The sequence below is a fragment of the Ornithodoros turicata genome, chromosome 7, assembly GCF_037126465.1.
Source record: "Ornithodoros turicata isolate Travis chromosome 7, ASM3712646v1, whole genome shotgun sequence".
Lineage (NCBI taxonomy): Eukaryota > Metazoa > Arthropoda > Arachnida > Ixodida > Argasidae > Ornithodoros > Ornithodoros turicata.
In genome coordinates, this window is record NC_088207.1 from 40,732,620 (window position 1) to 40,760,153 (window position 27,534).

The window sequence follows — 27,534 nt, forward strand, 5'->3', positions numbered from 1 at the left end:
GAGAGGGAAAGCGTCCTCTCCCGGCTGATCGGAGATTGCAAACGTGTTGACCAGAGCGGTCTTCCTCAGGATGACACCATGCACCGTGACTGAGGGGAAAAAAGGTGTGTTGTTGTACCGTTTCGTCGTGTAGATTCAGCAAGTAAAGTCGGTTGAAAGTTGCGGCTGTGTTGTCCAAATTATTCCTCGAAAAACCATCGCCGCTCCAGCACAAAGTATGTGCCAGACTTGTACACGTTACGTGGAAAAGGTAATTGATTGCAGTTACTAATACTCTGGTGAAAAAAGTAATTTTTTGCCATTGCAAATTACTCGACTAAAATTGTAATCAAGTAACGGCTAAGAAAGTAAGGCGTTACTTTGACCGTTACTTTGGAAAATAATAACTCATCCGGCCAAATAAACTTCGTGAAATTACACATATCTTGACGCGCTTTCTGAGATTGGACTTCTTCGCCTTCGAACAAGATAGAAGCCTTTATTTTTGTAAACACATTATGCACTTAAACAACACATTGTTTTCGTCTTTTTTCTCCATCGCCAGAAACACTTCCGAAAGGCTGAAGCCATGGTGCTAATTCGGGAGAACTAGTCGAAAATGATACGAAAGTTTAGCGAGCCTGGTCTTAATAATGACGTTTTAGAGAAGAGGTTACATTTCAGCGAATTACGTTTTAGCGAAAGAAAGGCTCGTTTCATCGAATTACGCCCCCCCCCCCCCTTTTTGTTTTTGTTACAAAAAAGTAAAAATAAGAATAATCAAATAAGATCGGCTGGTCAAACGTAACAGGTGTCGAACCGAATTGCTCAGCGAACGTGAAAAACTGGAGGACAGTTGTGCTACCGACTATACATTGCGCATAATTAGAGGTGAGCGCACCGGTGCGGGTATACCCGCGGTTACCAAATTGTTCAAATTGTTTCGCGAAAATTTACTAACTCACAAAGCTATTCGATTAGTCGCAAAATTATTCAAGAATGTAATTGATTACTGCATGGTAACGTAATTACACTTGTAACGCGTTACGTACAAGTCTGATTTTTGTGGCACTCGAACGAAATAGCTTTCCACGCCGAGACTGGGAAGTGAAACGGGTTCGAATCCTGTCACCGGCTGTGCTGTTTGAGGTTTTCCCTAGGTTTCCCGAAGTCTTTCCAGGCGAATGTCGGCACAGTTCCACCTGAAGTCGGCCCAGGACGCACACTAACCTCCCCTGTCCCCCACTCCTTCCTGCTGTCCTCTTTCCATCTGTCCACGTTTGTACGCCGCTCATAGCCACAGCTGCTTCGCGGCGCTAACACGGAATTAAAAAATCAAACGAAACAAAACAAAAAAAAACGTGATTTTGTTTTTCTTTATTTCCCTGTGAAGTACGTGCGAACGTACTTCATTATTACTCTTGTTACTTATTGCTATTATGATTCTGCACGAGTGAACCAACAAAGTCAGCCATGCATACGTATACATATGGATCAGTTGCAGATCAATTTTGGACAAAATGGCCGCGAGCGACACTCTATACCCCCTTCTCCCCACCTGTCATTGTTCTCAGGTGCATCACCAGGATGTCGAACACAAACCGCACCGAACCGCTATTTTTTCCCATCTTGGAAGTGAGCCTGAACTTGGTCAAGGATCACATGAGGTGTGAAGGACGCCCTAATCGAGGGCTAAAACTGCCTCATATTCTGCAAACGTTGCTCGAAAGTAAATGAATGATGGTACTATTTACTTTACGAACATATTGCTTTCTTCTGCTTGCGTACAAGAACGCGTGCACGCTATGCTTGCGTTGTCATGAACTCGTCGTGCACATCTTGAATATCAATGCTTGATGTCAAAACGCTGTTGATCTAATGTGTTCGTGGGAAAGCTTCCAGAAATGCAGAGTTTATTCACTGACGTCATCCCTCCAGAGGGCGCTAGCTTCGAAAAAAGCGAAATCGCCGCCATGATGTAGGTTCACCCTTCGAAGTTTTGGTTCCGGTTTTTTTTCGCCGCCAGGAAATTACGTGAATATGACACAAATAATATTCATACAGTACCATAACTTTCAAACACCGAATGTACGGTGAACGCGATGCTCGCGAAGCTGGGCAGTCAAAGCCTGAGGGACCTACATCATACCTTCATTATGGCGTCAAATCTGCTGGCTCTCCTGCGATGACGTCATGTGAATAAACCCTTATAGACGACCCTCTGTACAAATATGTGGCGTCACGACAAGGCATATATATGCACATTGCATTAAGCAGGCTTCCTTGTAGTCATGACGTTGTATTGATTCGATTTGATATTCGAAGTAAAATATTTGCTGTATTCAACATTTTTACTATTCGCACAGTCCTGCGCAGTCCCACAGTTTCCCCCGTTGCCCGTGGAGGGTCCTCATCTCATTGGTCCCCTCTCTCAAATATGTCTTGTTAGTGGGCAGGCGCTTCATCACGTGGTTCCTCCAAACCATACCCTCTCCCGTGCGCAGAGACAAACTGTTGTAGCGTCTGACGACGTCTCGGTATCGTCTGCTCTCGCGTTTTCATTTGGCAAGATTCTCCGCTTCCGATGTTTTCGCTAGAAACGACCAGTTCCTGATAATAAAGGGTGGGCTGTAATATGTAGAGTATGGGTATAGATAAACAACTGTGAAATCTAGTCTTGTGATACGTATTTTTAAACGCACAAGGTATGAAGGCATTCGTGGTAGCAGAAACATGGATAAAAAAAAGGAGATAGCAAGGGAAGAATAGGAGTATTCTTTTATTTATCTCTCCCTGGATTTTCAGTGTGTATGCCTTCTCCAACTGCTTGATGGTGTTATGTTATCTGTAGCAAGATGGGGGGGGGGCTCAAATCCCCCCCCCCCCCGAGATTGTACCCTTGGTAGTGCATTTGGGAGAGGGAAAACGAAGGTGAAATACTCCCCGTGAAATTCCCATAGAATCCGGCTCTGCCGAAATATTTTGCTGGCTACGCTGCTGAGAAAAAATGGGAGAGTGTCTCTGGTTTTTCTTGCTGTCGTTTCTGTTTGTCGCTCATGTTAGTACTTTGGAGAATCTTTCTTCAAGAAATGGTAAAACAGACACATCGCACAATCTAAGCAAACTGCCGCTCTGCATAGTTGGTCTGGTTCTCTCTCTGTTTTTCTTTTTTTCATTTTGTTTGTGCTTCCATTTTGTCTCGTCTGCGCCACCTTCAATCCTTTTTGAACTTTTATTGGTTTTATAGGTATTTTTTGTTCGACTATATGACGCACACCGTCTTGGCGCGAAACCTTCAGGTTTGAAAAACACTTGCCCTCCTCTCCGTCCCCACCCACGCGTACCACGTGACTGGAAAATCGAAATGGCGCCTGCCATGGTTTCTTATCTTGAACATTACTCGAAGTTGCTCTGATGACATTCTCATGCTTAAAAGGTACATATCTTCGCCCACGTTGTATCCCATGGAAGTAAATAGAGATCAAACAGGCTGCTAAAGAACGTCAGCAAGGTTGACAGCGCTGTTTTGACGAAGTGTTGCTAGAAAAACAAGTCATTCGCTCCAGCTAAAAACAGCAGCAGAAATTTGCGTTGGCGTACAGGGGCACCCGACAAACATATTGCGAAAATTTATCTCCACCTTATGTCCAGATCCTGCTCTCGGTGAACGTTTCCTAATACTAAAATATCTTTTTGGAAGCCATAATCGGAATTCGAGCCATCTTTGGCAGTGTTTTAAGTGTATCAACTGATCTCATGCTTGCGGTTTAAAAACTGCGAGAGTTCTTAAGCGGGCAATGCAGTAAATTTTGATCCATTGTCTCTAGTCGTGACATACATTTGACCCAGGATTCAGTTTTTCAACGTATCGGAGATGTAATAACTCGATCTGGCCAGCGATTCAGTTGAGTGCACCGTGAGCTACCGCTTCTACTACAGCGCAACAGTGTGATACCTTTTCCTTCGTCGTTTCATCTCAGAAGAGGGTGCAATAACACAGATGAAGTTCCTGCCAAAGTGAGCTGTTTGGCTCCAGCAATGAGCGAGATTGATGCACGATCAACCTGCAGCCTTCCGAGCAGCTGCCCTCGCAGCAAGATGGATATTGTCTGTGTAATTGACCTGGTAAGTATAACTACGGGAATGTGAAAGAAAGAGTCTCGGATACTATTTGACTCCGAGGGAAATGAGACAGATTATGGAGCTTACATTTCTCACTGTGACATCTAGACAGTATTAATCCTGATGTTTTCATCACATTGATGACGATTTGCCGTTTATTGGCAGAAAAGCAGCTAAGCCATTTTCATTAGGTGTTAATACTTCATTGTAATTTTACTTACGACGGGGTGTTGATGCAGGTTACGGGAGCAGGCTCCAGTCTGGGACGCCTGTCTCAAAGAAAGGCAGCTTACGAGGAAATCCAAAAGGCAGCACGCTGCATTGGAGGAGCACTGCATGAGCTACCATTCAAAAAGCTTGACTTTGGGGAGACCAAAGTGCTGGACTTATTCTACAATGCGGATGTGGCAATTGTGGATGTGTCTATGCAGGTAAGACACATTTTTCATATGGGTGCAATACAAGCCATAACATTATGTGCCATAACAAGCCATTATGCACTTTTGCACCAACAATACATGCTGTATGTGCATTTCTTATGTGCGATTTTCAGGACCTGACTTCTTTAACCACATGATAGTGTCCTCCGAGAGCTAAGCTAATGCATTCTTCAATTATAGGATCAGCGGAATCCTTTATTCTATCACCTTGGGGTGAGAGAAAGCTTTGGGATGAAGCAGAACATGATTCTTTACAACGATCACATGCCCGGTGAAGCTTACGCGATCAAAGTGAGTGTAGTATGTCTGAAAATGTGGGTCGAAGAGCCACCATCTTGACAGCGCTCAACTCATCTTCAAATAACCTGAATAGAAACCTCCTAGAAATTGTGCTTCATGATAAAAAAATAGATTGAATTCTATTTTACAGATTGCGTGTTCTAATTATCCCTTGTGTACATACAAAGTAAACGACAGCAATGCTTGCATCGTCACCGAATTGTCGGGCGTAGCACTGGTCACTGAAGAAACTGTAGAGTCCAAACAAGCTCTACACAGTCGCCTAAAGAAGTTTTTACAGGATGCTGAAGTACAAACAAAGTTAGTTTCGTATTCTTATACTCTGGAGTAGCTCAAAATTAATGATTTCTTTGCATCCATTTTGTCCAGAGCACACATGAAAGAGAAGTTCCTGTCTGACTTGAGGAAGGCGCGAGAAATGTACACAGGTGAAGAACTAGCCAAAGTGAGCACGTTTTGGATATCCATATTTCATCCTAAAGCTAACAGAAATAAGACAGCATTGCTCACTATTTTTGAGATTGTGCTTTATTTGGCAAAGTTGCATATTTACTACGACGTTCCTACTTCTGTTGTAGACACTGCACAATTTTCGAAAGCGGCTGGACGATCCAAACATTATATCTGGCGATGTTGTTCTCAACATGCTGATCTCATTTAGAGATATTCAGGTATACTATTTCGTTACAAGGGGTAGATTTTACCTGGACTGGTGTCACTGTAGAGAGTTACTTCACATTTTTGCTTACTTGATCTTACTTGTGTTGCTCAACACTGGAGCTTCTGAATCCTTTCTTAATCTTTTCTGTGTGAGGTTGCAAAGATGCATAGAGGTAACATCCACTCGTTATGGGTACTATGCCCAGTACCCATATCGCAATTTTGCGATGAATACAATAACAATTAAACAACTTCTTTTCTATTTACCTGATTTTGTGCTATAAAATCTTCCTGTGTTTGCATCCTCAATCCTTTGATCTGCTTTTGTATCATGCCTTCTGCCTTTCATTATACATATTTTAACATCGTTATTTTTTGTAGTTTTAAAGCAACATAACAAAAAATCTTGATGTATTCTCTGATTAACAGGACTATGATGCCATGGTGAAGCTTGTGGATGACTTGAAGACTGTGCCAAACATTAAGTTTACATCGACGCCAGCTATTCATTATCAATATGCATTTGCATTTAACAGGTAAATGCATGCAAGATAATAAGCAAGGTTTGCAATTTAAATATGCAATGTGCAAAACATATAAGGAGAGATACGATGGGCACTGACAGTGAGCAAAATAGTGTATATGCATACAGCCTCAGGAAAAGTAGTCACGGCATAAAACCAAAATGAACCTACCTACCATACATTGCTGGAGGTGGTAACGCCATGAGAGGCTCACATGCAGCTGGAACTGGCAAAACTGTGCTTGGTATCATGAATGGAAATTGTTTTGAAAGTTTTTATAAATAGATGTCTTTAGGGTGTCTTCTGCTTTTTTGTTTTTTATACCTACATATACCGCGACCTACTAGATTATAACTAGAGCCTGAAGTTTTCGGGAAATATTTTTTCCTACATTTGGGGGGTAAAAATCGGGTAAATAAACATGTGCACTAAATTCATGCAAATTCGGGTGAAAAAACTTCCAGTACTCTAAATTTGGGGAGAAATCGGGCTCAGTTATGCAAACTAATTGTAGCGGTTTGGTACAAATGGTGGTGTAACTGCATTTTTCTGCCAAACAAGTAAGTTAGTGCGTTCCTACAGACATCCCAGTGAGGGCAATTTGCCGGGTAAAAATCGGGTTTCATCCTAAAGAGGCAACTTTCAATTCGGGGTGCAAATTCGGGGAAGAATCGGGTAAAACCCTAAAACTTCAGGCTCTAATTATAACGACCCGGCACCCGTTCCCAGCGCCGCATTTGGAAGCTAGCGGTGGCGCTACTCATCAGCTCGGTTATTGCTTCCTCAATTTCTGCAATACTTTGAACTTCTGCTTACCTCAGTATTTTTGCACAAGCGGTGGACATCCCACGGAAGTTGCTTCTTTTTAAAGTTGATTATCATCATCACCATTCCACGCGTTTTCATAGGAGCTGTTGCTGTCATCTGCTACGGTAGTCGTACACCCGCTTCTGCACATTGAAATTTCAAATTTCCGTTGTCCAATCATGACGTAGATCTCGTGGGCTGGTGAGTAGCACCCCTGGCGAATCGTGCGGACGGGCTCCTCATAGGGGTTGTTAATTATGGCATGGTCGTTATAAACTAGTAGGTCGTGACATATACATATAGAATAATAGTTGCAATATTCTGAGCTCCATACCCTAGGTTCCTAAGCAATGGACGGAAGGCGGAAGACACAACACGAAAAAACACACCACAAAGCTCTCAGGCCAGCAACGTTTATTTTCCGCAGGAACACACACATTGCTGGATGGAGCACTTTGTGTGGTGTGTTTTCGTGTTGTGTCTTCTGTCTTCCATCCATTGCTCAGGCACTTTCAGTATGGAGCTCGTCCTCCAGCTCACCTACATCTAAGCCACTTTGTCTAACGCGGAAAATGTCAGAACCTTCCGTGGAAGTGGCGCTTCTATGCCTCTCTGTGATTATGCCTGTCACCTTGCAGACGTAATCAGCCTGGAGATCGGGAACGTGCACTGGAAGTCATAACTGCCGCCCTCCAAAAACAAGAAAATCATGTACCTGATATGTTGTGCCTTTGTGGGCGTATCTACAAGGACAAGTTTGTAGAGTCCAACTACACCGACCAGGAAAGCCTTAAAAATGCCATTCATTGGTAAGGAGAAAAGGCGATACAGTTGCATCAAATCGTATGCATGAGTTAACAAGCCGAGGGCAAGCGCTACAGACTGCACAAGATGTTCGAAAGCTTCAGTGTGTGGTCCTAGATGTGTGTACAGCATACTGATAAGAGTTTAGCACTTGTATGTTGCAGAAGCTGTGCTGTTTCCACACTGTTTTGGAGGAGAGCAGTTGTAAAGACAAAAGGGATTCTTAAAGTCGACAATGGCCATAGATCGATTTGGGTGTGGGATATCGGGGTGACATCAGGTCTTACCCAAAATACACTGTACTAGGGATGGAACCAATATGTTTCTTGCAGACATTAATAAAATATCAATATTTGTAAGCGATATTCAATATTGATATTCAGAATTTCTATATTTATGCATCTCTATGCTGCACTGGTTTATTTCGGACACATGTGCACTGTCCCTCGATACTTACGTGCAGTTGTGTCATATAACTCTGACACAAGCTGTTTTCTCTTCGTTCATCCGCAGGTACAGGAAAGGTTTCGAAGTGCAGTCAAATGAGTACGCTGGGGTAAATCTGGCTACATTACTTGTCATTGATGGCCACGAGCTATCTGAGTCATCAGAGCTGCAGCAAATCAGTCTACGGCTCAACCATTTAATAGGACTGAAAGGTAGCCTAGACTCCCTAGGAGACTATTGGGATGTTGCCACATTCTTTGAAATCAGTGTTTTAGCTGAGGACTACGGTAAAGCAATTCAAGCGGCGGAATGCATGTTCAGGCTGAAGCCTCCAGATTGGTAGGGAATCATGCTCTCGATACCGTTTCGTATGCTGTCATTCTCAGGCCTCAAGCCCTTTCCTGTGTTTTACAGGTATTTAAAGTCTACCTTTGGAAATATTAGGCTCATTAGCTACTTTCGAAAACGTCCTGAAGATGCTGAACAATCAGCTGAAGAACAGGTGAATGCCAAATGTTATGTATTGACATCCAGTATTTGTTTACAATTATTTTTACAGTCTTCTGTTTTGCCTTTATCACAAGTGGCATGATGAACGCATTTGTTATGTCTTAATGTGACTGTTGCAGGTGTTTGATTTTTGGGTTGAATTTTTCATCGCCGCCTACTGCTCAGACATTGAGAATATGATACGATTTCCTGTAAGTGATTTTCTTCTGTGTCCATAGCACTGTAGTGACAGTTCCACAGTTTTCCTCTGACAGTTTACTAACTTCCCTTCTAAAGCTATAGAAGCAAAGCAGCGACTAGCATTGTTATGTTGATGAGGGATGTATCTAAGACAGCAAAAAGATCATACCAAGAAACCAAGACAGAGAACCAGGGCAGGGTGAAATCAGGGTGAAAACAACTTAAAGGCACAGTTCCATAACGAACATGACACACACATATATTTAGTGGTCATCAATACCCTCCCTTTGATGTTGAATACTACCATATACCAGGATAGCAAGTCACTGGCTCAGAACACACATTTGGCCCTTCAGCTGAGGTGCACCAAGAAAAATAAATCTCAGCTGCCTTTTTATGCTTTTTTTTTTTTTTTCAATAAATGTATCATGTCTGATTTCACCCGTGCATTCTATATGTGAAAAGTAACATCTGTGAAAGTTCCTAGTTGTGTCTGGTTTTGCATCTAGGGTTGCTTTAGCCTCATCGAAGTTCATATTTGCCTCAGTTTTAATGTGTTACATTGAAGATATTTTTGACAATTTTAGCACGGTCGTTTGCCTCAATATGCACAATATACTACAAGTACTATCAAAGCTGAATAATCCATTACCCTCCTGCTTAGCCTAAAAATAAGGCTGACTTTACTTACAGTTTCAGTCGAGTTCAGCCTATCCTACCTTTTGCAAATGGCTGTCTGCTACAGACAAGTGTAAAACATGCTGGGGCATTCACTTCTAGATTTTGGTGTCCGAGCCCTCCAAGGTTTTGATGCCAAGCTATGTCACAGTGAACACTGATGCTGAGGAGAAAAGTATTGAAGTGAGGAATCTCTGCCTTGAGACACTCAAGGGCAAGTGTAGAAAGATTCACGAGTGGCTCTTCAATGCATCTGCCATCAGAAGTGTCAGGTGGGAATAGCTTTTCACCATTGTTGGATTTCGTTTGCAAGCACGCCTGTTTAATGTAACATGTGTCCAATGTAAGGTCAAGCCAGTTGCTTTTTTCTTTATTTTATTTTTCGCAAGTGTTTAAACTAACAGTCTCTTAATTTTTTTTACCCCATTATTTTCGATCTGACGTTGAGCTTTTCCTCGTTTCAGCTTGTATAAGAGGGACGAACGCTGCCTTTTCCTCTACGTTCACCAAAATTCTGATGACTTCCAAATGTTCTTCCCTTCTGAGCAACTTAAAAACCGTTTTTACGAGCTTGTACGAACAATGGCAGATCAGGAGGTAATGGACATTGACTCTGATATGGGATCCAGCTGTATACAGGTGAGGTTATGCCCTTCACCACTAAATACTGTGTGGCCGTTTTTACTTAAATATGGTTCCTGAGTGTACCTGGGGGGGGAGGGGGACAGAACCTTATAAAGCTCAGGAACAAGAATTACGTTATTATATAGATCATTTAATGAAGTGCCAAAACAATCTGACACATGTCCTGATGTGCAGTACGAGTATGAACGAGATGACCAGGGAAGGATAATTACGCTGGGTCGAGGGACGTACGGTGTGGTCTATGCTGCTCGAGACCTCACGACGCAAGTGAAAATTGCCATCAAAGAAATCCCGGAGAAAAATCTGAGCGAGGTCCAACCACTGCATGAAGAAATTAAGCTTCATTCACAACTGAGGCATCGCAGGATAGTGCAATACCACGGCTCAGTCAGCGAGGAAGGTGTTGTGAAGATCTTTATGGAACGAGTTCCAGGAGGTACGTTAATGCAACTGTTCCTTTACATAGTTTTTTTTTTGCATTATTTGTTTTCCTTCTCTAATCTTTTCTCGCAAAATCCTAGGCAGCTTATCTCAGCTTCTGAGGGTTAAGTGGGGCCCACTTTCCAACAATGAGCCGGCAATCGCCTTTTATACCAAACAGATACTGGAAGGTTTGAAGTACCTGGTAAGTTGCTCATTTCATTCTTGTGTGGGTTGCTTGTTTATTTGTCACCTTTTAGAAGAGTGCAAGTGTTGACATCCTGAAACTGTAATCCATGCATTAACTAGTATGTGTTTTGTGTGGATAGTAATAAAACATGGAATGAGCACACCATCAAACATAAGCAGCTGTGGTAAATGTCCATGTCCATATGTTTGAGTTACCAGCCGTTTTTCCCCACTCAAATAGTATATGACTTTGACAGGACCCAAGCATCAGTTCAAATTAAGAGAGTTTAACCTCTTGACAGTGTTTGTATGAGCTGTATTACTGTTCTGATAATTATGAAGTGACAGCGATTCTTGCCTAACATTCAGCACTGCTCCAAAGAAAACTGCAGTTATCTGAGATCTTATATGTAGTAGCTAACTCCCTCTTCATTCTGAATATTATTTGCACACTCATACACTCTTCTATTGCAGGTACCACTGGGTAATGTTTCCAGAATCTTACTAATTAGAAAAATGGCGATTCCACAAGAATATAGTATTTCTCTTACCTTTCAGCACGACCAACGTATCGTCCACAGAGACATCAAGGGTGATAATGTTCTGGTTAACACTTACACTGGAGGACTCAAGATAACCGATTTTGGCACATCAAAGCGGCTTGCAGGCATCAATCCAGTGACAGAAACATTTGCAGGTATGAGGCCATGCCTCAAATATGTCTGCAGAAGCATATGCGGTGCGTGACAAAAATTTAGATACCAGCTTTACCCAAGGAACATTACAGGACAATGTGGATGGCAGCTTTAGCATCGGCAAAGCGCATGATGTGGACAGAAAATTGTTGCTATACATTACTGGACACAGTATGGGATGCACAGCCTCAGAATAACATAACCCAGTAATCCACTCATTGTTACCCAGCTTATTGAGGAAAGATTATATGTTTATGAGTCTTTGAACATAATTCTCCTTGAGCATGTGCAGCAGAGGCGTAGAGTTTTCATTTTCCCAGGGGGGGCAAGGGCGCACCGCGAAATAAATACTCTCGCGGGGGGGGGGGGGGGGGGGATATGTTTATTAAGAAAAAATAGAAAGGTAAACCAGATGGATGTTGGTGTGTTATTCAAAAAAAAAAAGAGTGAAATGGGGAAGACAAAAAAGGCAAAGGAAAAAGAAAGCAAAAGAAAACAAAAAGACTGAAAGAAAAGGAAAAGAAAAATGAAGAACACAAAACTAAAGCTGAAGAATCACACACTCTGATGGGATCTTATGATGTATGCAGAACTGGTATAGAAATAAGAGGAAGGAAGAACAGAAAAAAAAGAAAAAACAGAGAACGTAAACAGTGAACATGTGCACAACTGAAGGCATTACGCCTTTGAAAACTGAGTGCAAGAGGAACAAAATGCATTGAATCCTCGGTGTTTGACCCGAAATGCGCGCAATGTTATGAATATGGTCAATGAAATGGAGCAGCGGGAGTTGAACCCGCTCCCAACGAATATGCGTTCCGAAGATTCTACCGTTACACCTCACTGGCAGCTGCTGGTACCTTTTCGACTGCTTCGTTTCATTGATCTTATTGCTTTGGGCGAAATTCAAGCTATGTGTTCTGTCATCCTCTGTGTTTCTTCGCCTCACCTTCTACTGTGATAATGAGTATGGTGGGCGGATACATATTTTACGAATTGCAAGATACATTTTTGGGGTGGTTCCTCTTTGCTCTTTTGACCCGGGTGCGCCGAGCCCCAAAGGTTGGTGTCAGTCTCTTAGCGGGACTTCCCGAGGGAGGCGGCGCCCCCCCTAGTTCATGTTCCGGGGGGGCAAGGGCCCCCGCGCCCCCCCGCAGTCGGCGCCTATGATGTGCAGTATGTCGCCACACAATTAGGCTGGCACATCTTACATGTAAATTTACTGCAATTACCTGAACACAACATCTCGTTCAGTGAAAGCCGAAGCTGTGGAAATGTCGATGTAATAATAATTTTGGGCTCCCTGTAGTATGATCAACGACAATTGCATTATTACCTGCATATTACATCAGTCTTTCATCAATAAATCAATTAAATTTAGAATGCATTTATGCACCTGAATGAGTGTATCCTTGCTATTGCATCACATACATCCTTGTTGTCGACGTACAGTACCTAAACTTCTATGCAGTGTTTGCCTCATATAAGACATATTCATGTAAGTCATTTGTTAATTATGTCTACTCTTACATGAATATGTTTCATAATTAACAAATGAAGATGAATAAACACATAAATTATGTCATGCACATGTAAAAAAATGCACAAAAAGGGCTGAGCTCACAGAGCATTTTACAGCCAGTGAGCACACACTTTGCACCGATAATGTGTCTCATTACATGAGGAAAGGAGGTTAGGAGTAGAAAATTTTTCTGAAAGCTGCTATATTAAGACTGACATCTGCCAGAGTGCTGCCTACAACTGAATTGTGGAATTGTTCCAGGAACATTTCAGTACATGGCACCAGAAGTTATTGACAATGGACAGAGAGGCTATGGTCCCCCGGTGAGTATTGTTCATTCTAGCTGCACCAGCTCGTACAGTGCAACCCTGTTAATTTAGACTCAAAGGCAACTGAAGATTTGTTGTTCGAATAAAGCCAAGTTCAAACTAAGGGGAGCCACTCTGAATGAGGGTTTGACACAGTGACAGCACATACTAGCTGCGTCACAGACGCGTTATGGCTCACTAGGCCTTGCCGCACGTTTGTGGTCACGCAATGGAGGATATATAAGAAGCTCATTTTTTCCAGAATGTTTATTTGAGCGAGCATATAAACAGCTCAGCGCAGAAAATAATCTTTTACACACTTGCATTCGTTCCTTCAGCTGCGACCCTACAAACGTTGTATGTGATGTTAAGCTCAAACCCACTCGTGAATCCCACACATGCGAATATCACCAACCCATATTGAGAAAATATTGAATTGCTGCATGTTTCGTGGATGTGTAGTCAGCACGAAATAGTGAGGCTTGCTTGCTTACTTTGCAGACGAGAAGTAAGCGGGATCATTCCATGCAGGTTGCGCGTACGTGCACCATTAAGGCGATGTGTTCCTTTGCTCCCGTTTACTGTTGCTTTTATAAGAAATTGAGTATATATTAGAAAATTCAATATTTGTTTAATAATGTGATAATATCTTACTTTCTTTAGTTATAAGAAAATTTAATATTCAATAGGTAAAGGTATCTCTATGACGAAAACCCGAGACTGGGAAAAAGACGAAAAACAGACGACACAACACAAAGTCTCAATAGACTTTGACTTTGAATGACTGACTGAGACTTTGTGTTGTGTCGTCTGTTTTTCGTCTTTTTCCCAGTCTCGGGTTTTCGTCATGGATCTTAGCCACCAGCTCGCTTGCTTTTTAACCATTTTATAAGGTATCTCTGACACACCAGGCAGCGCATGGCCTGCACTTCCAAGCAGCGAGCATGCCCGGGCAGCCACATTTGAAGAAACCGTTGCACACATGCATATTTTTGAATTACTGATGTTTTCCCTCATAGGCATGTACATGACTTTATCAAGACCTGATCGTCAGTTTGGATTAAGAAATTTCGGATTAACAAGATTGCACTGTATTTTGGTTTCTGTTGTCATATCTTGTTTGTTTATCCTGGTTCTAGCCATTGGTTTATCTTTTTGCGAGCACTGTACATTAAGTAGCACTTAATGTGGCTAATGGGCCCTTACTTTAGATCATTCTGCACTACGGTAAACACTAATGTTTAGGAACCCCATTTTTCATTTTTTAAATTCTAATGAGTAATGGAGTGCAACAAGAATATGTCATTGTCAATCCATTTTAGGCAGACATTTGGTCACTGGGCTGCACAGTCGTTGAGATGGCCACAGGACAGACTCCATTTATAGAGGTATGCATGCCCTACTCGAAGGCTTTTTCGGTTTTTATTATCTCAATTTTTATATTTTTATAGTTGTACCATGAAAACTCATTTGCATTTGCTGGTGATAACTAGATAATGTCTTTAAGTTTAGATAACAATACTATCTTGAGATGTGGTGTTCTTTGTGGTATCTTTTACAAATCGGTTCATGACATTGTTTCACTCTCTCGTGTCACGGGTGTAATTATTTGCCTCAAAACGCTTTTTGACATTACTGCTTTAAATGGAAAAGTCCCCCAATATAAGTACTAGACTAGTTTATCTATTTGTCACAGACACAATCTAGGTTTCATACTCACAAAATGCCATGTTATTTTTGCCTAGACTCATTTATCGATTTTCCAGATCCTGTGAACTTACGCACAAATCATTCTTTTATACATTGGATGCATACATAGCATGCATACTAACCCCCCCTGCCCCCCCCCCCCCCACTCCTCTCTCCATCTGTCCACTCATAGCCACAGTTGCTTTGTGGTGCTAACATGAAATATAAAACAAAAATATTTTACAAGACACCTACCGCGGTAATATGCAAAGTTTCCTGAAGAGGAAGCAAGCTTGTTTGCATCATTATTGTGCTCTGTCGTTCAGCTGTGCTAAAAGCCAACAGAGCTAATAAAATATACACCTTCGGAAATGCTCATATTCTGTAGAGTTCATTTTGAAAGGAACACTCGGCTGTGTGCTCTTTTTGCATTCACTGAGAAGAGTTGCTATTCCAACAAGTGTAAAGTTCTCTGTTGGTGTCTCTTAGCTTGGCTCACCGCAAGCCGCAATGTTCAAAGTTGGCTGCTTCAAGATCCACCCAGAGATCCCAGAATGCCTTTCTGAAAAAGCACAAAAATTCATAAAGAGGTACGCTCTCCATACAGCAATATAAAGTATATTGACGTGTTTCGTGTACATTTCAACTCTAATCTCGAATAACTTGTGGTCATCGTTTACAATTAGGTGCTTTGAACCTGATCCTGCAAAGCGGGCAACAGCTGCAGCACTTTTGGAGGACCCCTTCCTGACAGAGTAAGTTTCACTCTGTTTTGCCGCAAAGCATTGTGCAGAGTGCTACAGGCTACGTAGTTGTCATAGTTGACGTTCCTTGTGTGGTAGTTGCACTAAAGCTGAGATCAGTGTTGATTGTTAAAGTATGTTGCACGATTTATGTGCAGCATGAACAGAAAGAAGAAGCCACGCCCACCAGCACCTGACTTCAGTCGAAGCATTTCCGGTAAAGTGTGCACAAATCAACAGAGAAGGAGTTTAATTTCTCCTCATCCATTTCACAGCACACAAAACAAGATGTATTAGTGAATGTGGAGTAGCAAACATATATATATGTATCACTACGGCCCGGAAATTTAGGCACTAAAAACGACGGAAATAGGCTGGCGTTTAGGCCCTCAAAAAGCACCAAAATAGGCAATAAAATGCAAAAATAGGCACGTTAATCTCGTACGCCCTTTTCCTTTTGCTTTGACTTCTGGTACACGAATGCTGAGGCGGCCGGGAACCACGCTATGTTGAATAATACTTTTAGTTTTCCGCTCTCGAAGATATTGAAAAGCCAAGGAAGAGCAAACCTTTTGATCAAATATGCATGAATAGTTCATTTTGGCAAACCAAGGTACTGAAGGAAAACAGAAAAAAAAGAAACAAAAGGCGCAAACACGCAGAAATGAAAAGCAAAATGCAGCATTCAGCATTAGCCTGAAAGGCGCTCTCACTTGCATCTCTAAAGAAAGGCTGTTACATTACTTTGCAATGCTAAAAAAAAGGCCACAATTCAATAGAGTCGATAAAAGGCATGCAACCCGGAAAATGACGCGTTTAGGCATTTATAGGTAAATGCCTAAAACTCCACTCCCTATACAGTATATCAGAAATCCACCTCCTCAATACCTTGATATTGCATTGATGGTGGTATTCATAGCAGCTTGTTGCTATTACAGTCGAGCCCGTTTATTGCGATCTTCGATAGAACGATAACTCCGATATTGCGATCGAATTGTTGGTTCCCGTCAGCTCTCCCATTGAACTACATGTAAACAAAACATCGATATAACGATCGCCGCGAAAGCGCTTGCTCGCATATAGCGATCGGAATCCTCCCGGCGGCCGGTAAAACGCGTGAAAATTAGAAAGCAAGATTGCACCATTCCACTGAAAACAAATTACACTGGCATTTTCAAGAGCCTTCGCCTCCATGCCCGCTAAAGTGAGAACGCAGAGCGCTTCTCCGCGCATGACTGACGGGGATTAGATGCGTGCGTTGCAAGGCACGCGACTTCGAAAGGGCGGAAGAAGCTCGCGAGAAGTAGAGGAGGTTGCTCCCTCTCCACATCGTTCTCTCGTGCTCTCGTCCTCTCGTCTTCAAGCTTTTCCTCTTCTTTTGCTGCGTGTTTGCTACGATGGCGTCCGCGGTTTCGAGACGCTTTTTGACGGGGAAAGACGCGTGGCTCGACCCTATAAGTTACATGCGCTCTGCGGGTTTCGTACTGGTGCAAAACCGCGTTGTGAAGTGCCGCGGCTTCGAAAACGTGTATTGGCAGAGCGCTGCGTGTCACCACCCAAACACGCGTCGACGGATTTTCCGTGACTGAAGCGCATTCGGATGGGCCTCGCAGTCCCGATCGTGAGAATGATGATGACTACGGCATTGGAAGACGAGCAATGAATGAGGTCGTCAATCGCAAAAGGTGCGGCGCCTCACAAGATATCGGCGGTTATGTTATCAAAAGCTTTGGACGCACAGCTGAGTCAGCTAGATCATAGGCGCCGACTGCGGGGGGGCGCGGGGGCCCTTGCCCCCCCGAAACATGAACTAGGGGGGGCGCCGCCTCCCCCGGGAAGTCCCGCTAAGAGACTGACACCAACCTTCGGGGCTCGGCGCGCCCGGGTCAAAAGAGCGAAGAGGAACCAACCCCAAAAATTCGTAAAATATGTATCAGCCCACCATTCTCATTATCACAGTAGAAGGTGAGGCGAAGAAACACAGAGAATGACAAAACACATAGCTTGAATTTCGCCCAAAGCAATCAGATCAATGAAACGAAGCAGTCGAAAAGGTACCAGCAGCTGCCAGTGAGGTGTAACGGTAGAATCTTCGGAACGCATATTCGTTGGGAGCGGGTTCAGCTCCCGCTGCTCCATTTCATTGACCATATTCATAACATTGCGCGCATTTCGGGTCAAACACCGATGATTCAATGCATGTTGTTCCTTTTGCACTCAGTTTTCAAAGGCGTAATGCCTTCAGTTGTGCACATGTTCACTGTTTACGTTCTCTGTGTTTTTTCTTTTTCTTTTTTTTCTGTTCTTCCTTCCTCTTATTTCTATACCAGTTCTGCATACATCATAAGATCCCACCAGAGTGTGTGATTCTTCAGCTTTAGTTTTGTGTTCTTCATTTTTCTTTTCCCTGTCTTTCCGTCTTTTTGTTTTCTGTTGCTTTTTTTTTCTTTGCCTTTTTTGTCTTCCCCATTTCACTTTTTTTGGAATAACACACCGGCATCCATCTGGTTTACCTTTCTTTTTTTTCTTAATAAACATATCCCCCCCCCCTGCGAGAGTACTTATTTCGCGGTGCGCCCTTGCCCCCCCTGGGAAAATGAAAACTCTCCGCCTCTGAGCTAGATAAAATGCTTCTGTGCTCCCAACAAACGCGCATGTTCAGCGGCGTTCTACTTGTGGCGATCGACTTCGTTTGCGCGAACCCGAGCGGCAATTTCTCGAAAGCTCGTTTCTAACGGTACTCTGATATAACGATCAGATTTCGCGTTCTCGTCAATATCGTTATAAACGGGCTCGACTGTATTTTTCTTTCTTTCTTTTTTTCCCAGTTCCAGCAGACCGAGCAGTAAGGTTGGAGAAACCAGAGAAAGTGTCTCGATTTGCAAGCACTGGCGAAGATGGGTGAGCAACATTGATATGTTCATTTGTTACAAAAATGTTGCTGGGATGTCATACTTGCAAGCATCATTTGCCTTTTCCATAATTTCCCCTACAATAGCTGCTCCCACTGCTGGGACAGGCAATCTCATTTCATCGTTTCTAGTTTTACTTTCTAACCCTTCCACTTGCCAGCATGCACTCCAGTGACATAACCTGAAAGGCAAACTTTCATCTATCTAGAAAGGACACACAGGTCAAAATTCTGAAACCTGGATTGGTTCAATATAGCAGTGATGAATTGATCAATTATTACCCGACTTGTCAGAGTGGAATTCTGGCTACGTCTTTCTGCAATGCCTATTATTACCATAGTGATCAGAGCAGCTCAGAGTGTCCATGCCAAGATGGGGAGCAACCAAGCTGTGGCTAGCACACAAAGATACAAAAATATAAATCCATCAGCATCTAGCAACATAAAATATAAGGTGCCTTTGTTGAGTTCTTTGATGACTTGGGTACTTGTTTTCGAGACAGCTATAAGCGGTGGTTGTGCCACGCACATTCTTAACACTGATGGGCTCTGGAATTCATTAGTCTGATGCAATGTCAAAGTGATGCCATTAAGAACGTGGTATGCCTTGTGTGATTTCACTGGCCACATTATGGCTAACACTTAACACCAGCAGAACGACCAAATTGATGCCTGAGCAGTGGGAGGTAGCAGGGTCAAGCCCCGGCACCGACTGTCCTGTTTGAGATTTTCCCTGGGTGTTCAGGAAATTTTTTGAGCCAGTTGTGGGCACAGTTGCCCTGAAGCTTTTCGCGTACTAATCCCAGTTGTCCCACTCCTCCCTGCTGCCATATCTCCCTCTGCTGACGTCTTCACAGCACCCTGGCCAGAGTTGCGCTTTGGTGTGAACATGGAGTAAAAGGATGAACACTAATCTACTAATGCGAGCCTAACCTGCTCTTCATCGGAGCTGCGTGAAAAATGATTTCTCACATTTTTTAGATATCAAACGGAATTCCGGCGTTGCTGTTCACCATCTTTTACTAGTATTCCTTGTTGCATTTACATGGTATACGAACCAGTAACATAAAGTGCCACATATTAAGTCACTTCCTTACCCTTCTAAAGTCATGCATCAGAGTTTTTAATACATTACAAAAAGAATATGAGCCAAGTTTGTGCAATGCATTTGTGAAGACGTGTGGCGTCTGCTTCAGTTACGTTACGATTCACTCGTTTTGAATACTCAGTTTGTTGCTTCTGGTTTGCCTTGCAATGCATGGCATGCACATGCTAATCTTCTGTTTTTGCTTTGTTTCCTTTCCCTTCCTATGTAACTTGTCTCTTGTCTCAGGACGTCATTTCTTCTTAGCGCCACAGTGGCTGCCACAAGCCCGTCGGATGCGATACCGAGGTCTCCGTCTACGTTTTCATTTAGGTATGGCAAAAGCTTTTTTTTTTTTCACATTATTTGCTGAGCCTGGCTGTCCTAACCCGATATGAAAATTCATTTTTGAGCATGTACCCACCCACCCTCAGTAATCGTACTGCCTACATCCAGACGCCCAAATGGCCGATAAAAAATTATCACTTTCTTCACCTTTAGAGATTATCTACATGTATAAAGCACTAATTTAATCAATGGAATGGACCACCACCTTGATGTTAATTATTAGAATCACCTTATAGCGTGATTGCATGAATGTGTCATCTTTGTTTCCTGAGCTGTACTGTTCAGTAACGGAATAGTAGCGGCCCGTTGGTAGTACAGGGAACTCTATTATGAACTCTATTTTATCAGTTTAAGATGACATGCTGCAGTGTATACATAGGGCAAACTGGTCGGTGTATAAACATCCGCCTTCTGGAACATCAAAGAAGTTTATATAGTTGTTTACCTACACCGTTGAAACAACATGTCACCAGGTGCGGTTGCAGGAACGTAAAATTTTGTACAAGGCGGGGAATGGGATAAAAAGAGTTGATAGAGGCAGTGTTTATCAAGAACGACGATAACTGCATAAGCGCGCAAGCTATCGCGGTGACGGGAAAGCAGGTGGAACTGATAAGGAACTAGATATGGCAGCTTCATCGAGTGTATATAAATAAGTGTTGAGTGTTAGGTAAAACTCGTTGTAAGCGAGTGCTTGCTGAGTTTGTCTGTTTCTGTGTTGTGTGTGCCGTTCTCTGCACCCTATTACGAATATTTACAGCTCTTCATGGTGCATTATTATACCTACTTGCGCACCTTTGTTGCGCTCTTGACCACGTTGCTCACTTTTGAAGCTCTGTCTCACCAACCCACCTGCATCCACTGCTTTTAGTACTGAAGTTGCTTTGCTGAATATTAACGCTTTGTGTTGCTCCTGCTTTGCTGTCGTACAATCGAAGTTCAGAGACGTCTGAAACGGGGATGCGTCGCTGCAGTTCCGGACTCTTGAGTCCCCCTGTTGAAAGTCCTGGAACAGACCAAGAACAGGGAGGTTTCTACTTGTTGAAAAAGGATTCCCAGCGGCGGCAAACAATAGTGCGTGTTCTGGAAGAGGATGCTGATCAGGTAGGCAGCACAGGGCTTCATATATCGTAAACGATTATGTCAAAACCTGATTTTCAGCAATAGCCCTGATGTCAAATTTGTTACGTTTTATATGTGCATGGAATAACATGATTTTACCTTCGTACTGTGCCAGGTAAATCTTGCTATCTAAGGTTCTTTCATAGACTGCTAACCCTGAAAGAAATATGGTACTATACCCTTAAACTTTTGCATGTGGTGCATCACAAAATGGTGCTCCGCTTATTCTTAGAAGTAGAAAACTATCTGAGCATTTATACGGTACAAAAACTAAAATACGGTATAAGAGTTTGCACTCTTATACTTAAGTGCTTATAAATTGTTCGGAACACAGCATAATCGTCCACTTTCTCTTTCGTTTCAGATTCTGGATATATGGTCTGGCAAATTGCAGCATGATGTGCCTGACCTGCTTATAACGAAAGTAAGTGTCTTTTTCGAAGTGAATGCTTTATTTGCTTCGCTCTCTTTTTGCTGACTGATTTCTCCAAATGTCCTTGTTGATGTACAAGGTACAGCTTAAAGTGCAAGCAGGTACTGTGAAGCATGACTGTGTTGACTCATATCTTTTATTACTGTGCAGGAACAACTTCAAGCCATCTTACATGGCCTTAAAGGTTACATAAGCGAGCCAAATAAGGCCTCTCTTCAACACATAATAGGTGAGTGCTTGGTGCTGGCCAATTGCTTGCTCAGCTGAGTTCTGGTACAGTGAAGCCTCGTTTAGTGCGTACCTGGCCGGGAACGCGAAAAAACTACGTACTAACCGGTAGTACGGTTTAACCGAAATCATGAAATATTGCTCGCTTACCTGCGCGGTTGAAGCAAACAGGTCGAGCACAGCACAAAAAAGCATAGCACATGGGCATTTATTCGATTTCCACAAGGAAGTCGGTGATTTTAGCTTGACGCCGAGGTTGCCTTGCGTCGATCGCCACCTTTTCGAACGCGCCGAGCCCACTGCCGAGCTCCTCGAGGAGTCCCCTCCTTACGGCAAACTGCCGCACAATTTCCAATGCCTGCGCAGCTTCTGCAACTGACGGGCCTTCCGAATCTTCAATCTCTCCTCTGTCGTCCTCGTCGTTGTCTGTATCACCACTTGCGGCGGACGACGACTCACTTATCACAGAGGCGACAATCTCACTGTCCGACCAGTCGGGACACGTTTCCACGCCGTTATCAATGTCCCGGAACACATCGAACTGCACACTGTCTGCAGCACCCTGGCGCTCCAGCAACTCCGAAAGAATGCCTTCACATTCGTCGTCGGCGTTGTCCTCCTCACTGTCCTCACCCTGGACTGTGCTGTCCGTGCACACCATGAACCCTGCACGTCGGAAGCAGTTCGGAACTGTCGAAGGTTCCACCTGCTGCCACGAATGCTGTGGCAAATGAACTGCGCCGAGGAGATCAATTGTGTAGGTCTTGTCATTTTCCATCGCCAGCAGGATCCTGCGCATGATATTTTTCCTGTAGATTTGCTTCACGGAGCGAAACGCCCCTTGATCCAGGGGCTGAACAATCGCAGTCGTGTTGGGGGGCCAGGAAGGCCAACTCCACGGACGTCAAGTTCTCCAGCTGGGCATGGGACGATGCATTGTCCAGCATTATGACTGAGACCCTTCGTTTTCCGCGACTCCGTGATTCCGCGGAATTCGGAATTAATCGCGGAATCCTTCGTTTGGCACAGAGTTTCACGGAATCCTTTATTTTTAAGGGTGTGCGGATATTAGAGTTCTCAAATTCGAGTCGAATATCAATCACTCGAAGTATCCGATTCGCGAATTGAAATACCCAATATTCGGGTTTCCGGATAATTTGACTATTCGCCGAATACGAACGACAACTCCTGAAAGTGGGCTTCACCTGACGCTTCCCTGCATGAGGTGAAGCCGCCCCTACAAAATTGAAGCCTGCTTTACGAAATTGTTTATGCTGCAGGACAAAACAGACAGATTGTAGTTTAACTTAAATAACATTAGCCCAAGTTTATTGTGTATACTTCACCTGAGGAATGGGCGGTGTCCCTCCCGTATGCAGTTTAGCGGTAGCAGTGGCAGATTTTGATTTGATATCTGGGAGGTTGGCTTCACGATGTTAAGACTTTTAAATAATGAGTACAGTCCAAGAACAAAAATGGGTGTACTAAAAATGTAACTTCCCCAGGGCATGTATTGTAAACTCCTTCCTATAAAGTTCCTATGAGCTCTGTAGATGCTGAAAGATCTTTCAGCAGGTATAAAATGATTTCAGGCGACACACAGCATCAGATGAGAACACATGGTATCATGTATGTAATACTGAGCCACAACAGTGCTTTGAATCTGTAATTTTATAACATTTTTTGTTCCCACACTATCCAAGAAAATAAAGTGTCTCCCATTTCATGCAGCTGTTGACTGCTCGCCACGGAAAAATCGCGGAATTTACGAGTCAGTGCCGCGGAATTTTGCATTTGCCGCAGCAGAAAACAGAGGGCCTTAACTATGACTATCTTCCTTCCCTTTGCCGTGAACCGCCGGTCCAAAAGTCGCACACACTGTTCAAAGACTTTCTAAGTCATCTATGCTTTCGCATTGCTTCGGTAAAGCATGCAGACGGCAACTTCCCTACCTTGAAGCACCTTGGGTTTGCAGCCTTTCTGCTGACTAGGAGTGGCAGCTTTTCGCTACCTGTCATGTTGACCCCAAAGGCAGTGGAGATTCTTTCCTTGGCGTGTTTCCCGCCGGTACAGACCTCGCCTCTGAATGCCAAGGTTCTGTCAGGCAGAAGTCTGTAAAATAGCGCAGACTCGTCCATGTTGAATATGTCCTCGGGAGCATAACCACCGAGAATTTCCTGCAGCTTTCCGTTCTTCCAGTCGTGGGAACCGTCTATGTCTGCCGCTGCGGCTTCGCCGGATACCAATCGTGCCTTGATGCTGTGCCGGGCCTTGAATCCTGCCAGCCAACCACTGCTGCACACGAAGTCGTCATGGTTCAACTGCAAGGCAAAACGTTGGGCCTTCTCGATCAGGAGTGGACCGCTGAGTGGCAGGTTTCTTCCCCAGTTCTTGCTACGGTTTAACGGGCGGAAAATACATTGGCTTCCATGAAAGTCGCGTCGGGGATTCGGCACAACTACCGTTCAACCGGAACTACCGTTTAAGCGCGTACGTATTAACGAGGTTCCACTGTATATCCAGTAAGAACACATCATTGAAATTCAATTCAGTTTTGAATGAGTAGTTTTGAACTACTAGTTGAAAATGAACAGGTAGTCATCTTGTTGTCTTTGTAGAAGGAAATAACACAAGGTGTACTATTGTTCTACAAACAGTGGCAACCAGAAGTACCGCTCCTGTGAAATCTTCCCGATACTTCCGCACGGAAAAGTCTTCATGCCTTACAACGTTTCACGAATAATTTTTCTCTATTTGGCCAAGCTAGAGCATATGTGTACTTTCATAACCTTGTGCATATGATAACAATCAAAATTTTGACGTGCAAAGAAAGTCTGTGGCACTGTTCTTACTCAAATTTTTCATTTGAAAAAGCCCGAACATTATGAATCGGGGTGATTGATGACTGCCTGAGATGATGACTTAAAGATACATCTACTGAGGAACATGATGTTTGTTTCACTTAGCAATGTATAGGATTCTATGTCTTTCTATGTACAATATGAAATCTCAATTACATGAAATAGTTGCAGAGAAAAGGGGTAAGATAGCCTGAACAACTATCGGTTACAGGAGCATTAAAGGAAGATGTCAAGTTCGATCCAAAAGCCATAAACCAAGTCGGAATTGCCTTGTACCTCTTCCAGAGTGCTGTAAGTACTACTGCGATTGTTTCCTTTCAGCACTCAAGGGACAACAAAAGTGTTCCTATTCTTAAGATGTTCCTCCTGTATTTAAAGCTCAGTAGCACAACATCCCAGCTTAATCTAGGATTTACTAATCAATGAATGAGACAGTGTTTTGAATCATGTTAGATGTCACCCCACTGCTCCTTTAAACCCACTTTTGTTCTGCGGTAATTTGCACTCTTACTTCTCATTCACACATGCTTTTCAAAAAGTTGTGTTGTCTCACAGTGTAAAACTGTTAAAGATACCTAGAGCCTGAAGTTTTCTGGAATTTTTTGTTCACAATTTGGGGGGTAAAATTGGGGAAATCAACATGTGCTCTAAATTCACGCAAATTCGTGTGGAAAAACTTCCAGCACGCTAAAATCGGGGAGAAATCGGGATCCATTACTCAAACAAACTGTACTGGTTTGGTACAAACGGTGATGTAATTGCATTTGCTGCCAGACAAGCTAGTGTGCATTCCTACAGACGTTTCGGTGAGGGCAATTTGCCTGGTAAAAATCGGATTTCACCCTAAAGAGGCTACCTACAATTCGGGGTGCAAATTCAGGGAAGAAACGTGTTTAAACCTGAAACTTCAGGCTCTAAAGATACCATACCTGCAGCTGTGTACTAAATAGAATTACACTCTTCCAGGTGAATGAAGTTCTCAGGAACCAGAGCATAAAACCTCACTGGATGTTTGCCCTTGACAGCTTGGTGATGAATGCAGCTCAGTATGCAAGCGAAATTCTTCGCCCCGGTAGTGCTTGGTTTGATCTTTTTATGCGACTCAGTTTGTCTTTCCTCTTCAGGAGTTTTGTTCACGCATGTCAATGTCATCGTTCATATGCTATTATAGACCTTCGGGGACAGGAAGATGGTGAAGGAAACGAGGACGACACTGGTTCTACATCCGGTGTCTCCACCATAAACTCTGCAAAATCACATGGTGTGGCACGCCAAGCAAATAACCTGGGTCAAGGTTATGAAATTCAGTCAGAAGCACGAAGGTACCAAAATGCCCCCTCTCATTCTTTCCTTCATTGGTATGCTGTTCTAAGATACTGCTGTCATCTTTAGGACAATGGATGCAATCCACACGAATGAATTGATACTTCAAGATCTTTTGAAGTCTATTCTCAACAGTCGGACACAACAAAGGCAGTTTATCGAAGGATGGTACGACACATCCAATTCGATCTCACTGTAGTGATATAAATATACTCAGAGCACTGTGTTTTTGGGGTAAAGCCCGTTTCTACGCCCTGATTTGCATCATTGTCACATAAGGTAAAAGTGGAAAAAAACTCAGCCAATAATACGGGCACTGCCACATGCTAAGCAATGCACACTTAGAGCTTGAAGTTTTAGGGCTCAACCCGATTTTTTCCCGAAATTGCACCCTGCATTGAAGGTTTCCTCTTTAGGGTGAAACCCGATTTTTACCCGACAAATTGCCCTCACTGAGATGTCTGTAGGAATGCACACTAACTTGTTTGGCAGCAAATGCAGTTACATCACCATTTGTACCAAACCAGCACAGTTAGTTTGAGTAACTGAGCCAGATTCTCTCTGAATTTAGCATACTGCAAGTTTTTTCACACGAATTCACGTGAATTTAGAGCACTCCCGAATTTTCCCGAAAAACTTCAGGCTCTATGCACACTCAGCATGGCTGTCTCGTATCTTGTGGTAACCTAAAATGCAAGGAGCGCTCTTTTGTTTTCAACCCGAAAATCTGCTTTTCCACCCAAGATCACCTGATTTACAGCACCTTAAAAAAAAAAAATTTTTCAAAAAACATAAAAACCCGAAAACACAGTGCGCAAAATGTACTTCATTTAACTACTAATCTATTGTAGAGTTCAGTGTGTGTACACTGTGCCATAATGCGGTCTGTTGCATTTCAGCGTTAGGGGTAACCAACCATCAACAAGCAGCAGAGAATCAAGTGTTACCCTCTCAGGCCCCTCATCTTCGGTACCTTCGAGTAAGTGCCAGTTTATATACAATTAGTTTCTGGCACTTTTCAAAACACTAGGTGTCACAACATACATTTGTGCACTATTTCAGTCGTAATGAACTCTTATAAGGCTGAGTCATTGCACGATGACGAACTGATGCAGTGGTTGAGAGACCTGGGAATGGATTCTGAATGTCTTGATATTGTAAGTGATGCCAGATGCTTACGTTTGGTGTTGCGGAACAACCTCAACTTTTTATCGTAATCTAAAAATATTCTGCACGGATATTCAGTTTGCAAGAGAGGAGTTCACGAAGGATGATGTCCTAAACCTGATGACAAGAGAAGATCTGAGGAGGCTTGGCCTAAGGTGAGGCTGTGTTCTGACATCATAATTATGTATACAGACGTCGACCAATTTTTCGGACATGCTCTTTTATTCGGACTCGTTCACGGAACGGACGCGGGTCCCATAGAGTTGATGTATAAGAACGTCCAAAATTTCAGACACCATGCAGCCCCGTCGCTCGATATTTCGGATTCCCTTTGCCCAACCAGCGAATTTCTCTCATGGGGTGACGGAAAATATTGGTATCATCCGAAATTCGTA

The 27,534-nt window shown here is 43.1% G+C and overlaps 1 protein-coding gene across 8 annotated transcripts in view; it reads left to right on the forward strand.

Annotated features, from left to right (window-relative positions):
* LOC135401107 (mitogen-activated protein kinase kinase kinase 15-like) overlaps positions 1–27,534 on the forward strand; it is a 32,340-nt gene that overhangs the window by 1,148 nt on the left and 3,658 nt on the right. Inside the window, exons 1-34 of one of the 8 annotated variants that reach the window (XM_064633290.1) lie at positions 37–104; positions 3,960–4,104; positions 4,341–4,532; positions 4,722–4,832; positions 4,972–5,141; positions 5,211–5,286; positions 5,420–5,512; positions 5,931–6,037; positions 7,471–7,641; positions 8,150–8,422; positions 8,498–8,585; positions 8,713–8,784; positions 9,554–9,723; positions 9,916–10,090; positions 10,271–10,532; positions 10,618–10,721; positions 11,264–11,402; positions 13,184–13,245; positions 14,553–14,618; positions 15,409–15,509; positions 15,606–15,674; positions 15,821–15,879; positions 18,491–18,563; positions 19,907–19,990; positions 20,944–21,109; positions 21,492–21,551; positions 21,711–21,789; positions 24,861–24,940; positions 25,616–25,721; positions 25,821–25,971; positions 26,042–26,140; positions 26,872–26,951; positions 27,035–27,129; positions 27,218–27,294. In XM_064633290.1, the coding sequence (XP_064489360.1) occupies positions 4,018–4,104; positions 4,341–4,532; positions 4,722–4,832; positions 4,972–5,141; positions 5,211–5,286; positions 5,420–5,512; positions 5,931–6,037; positions 7,471–7,641; positions 8,150–8,422; positions 8,498–8,585; positions 8,713–8,784; positions 9,554–9,723; positions 9,916–10,090; positions 10,271–10,532; positions 10,618–10,721; positions 11,264–11,402; positions 13,184–13,245; positions 14,553–14,618; positions 15,409–15,509; positions 15,606–15,674; positions 15,821–15,879; positions 18,491–18,563; positions 19,907–19,990; positions 20,944–21,109; positions 21,492–21,551; positions 21,711–21,789; positions 24,861–24,940; positions 25,616–25,721; positions 25,821–25,971; positions 26,042–26,140; positions 26,872–26,951; positions 27,035–27,129; positions 27,218–27,294 (3,797 nt within the window). In that variant the 5' untranslated portion in view covers positions 37–104; positions 3,960–4,017. Of the gene's footprint in view, positions 1–36; positions 105–156; positions 251–3,321; positions 3,416–3,959; positions 4,105–4,340; positions 4,533–4,721; positions 4,833–4,971; positions 5,142–5,210; positions 5,287–5,419; positions 5,513–5,930; positions 6,038–7,470; positions 7,642–8,149; positions 8,423–8,497; positions 8,586–8,712; positions 8,785–9,553; positions 9,724–9,915; positions 10,091–10,270; positions 10,533–10,617; positions 10,722–11,263; positions 11,403–13,183; positions 13,246–14,552; positions 14,619–15,408; positions 15,510–15,605; positions 15,675–15,820; positions 15,880–18,490; positions 18,564–19,906; positions 19,991–20,943; positions 21,110–21,491; positions 21,552–21,710; positions 21,790–24,860; positions 24,941–25,615; positions 25,722–25,820; positions 25,972–26,041; positions 26,141–26,871; positions 26,952–27,034; positions 27,130–27,217; positions 27,295–27,534 lie in introns of those variants that run through there. The other 7 variants (XM_064633291.1, XM_064633293.1, XM_064633285.1 and 4 more) reach the window with 7 other exon arrangements.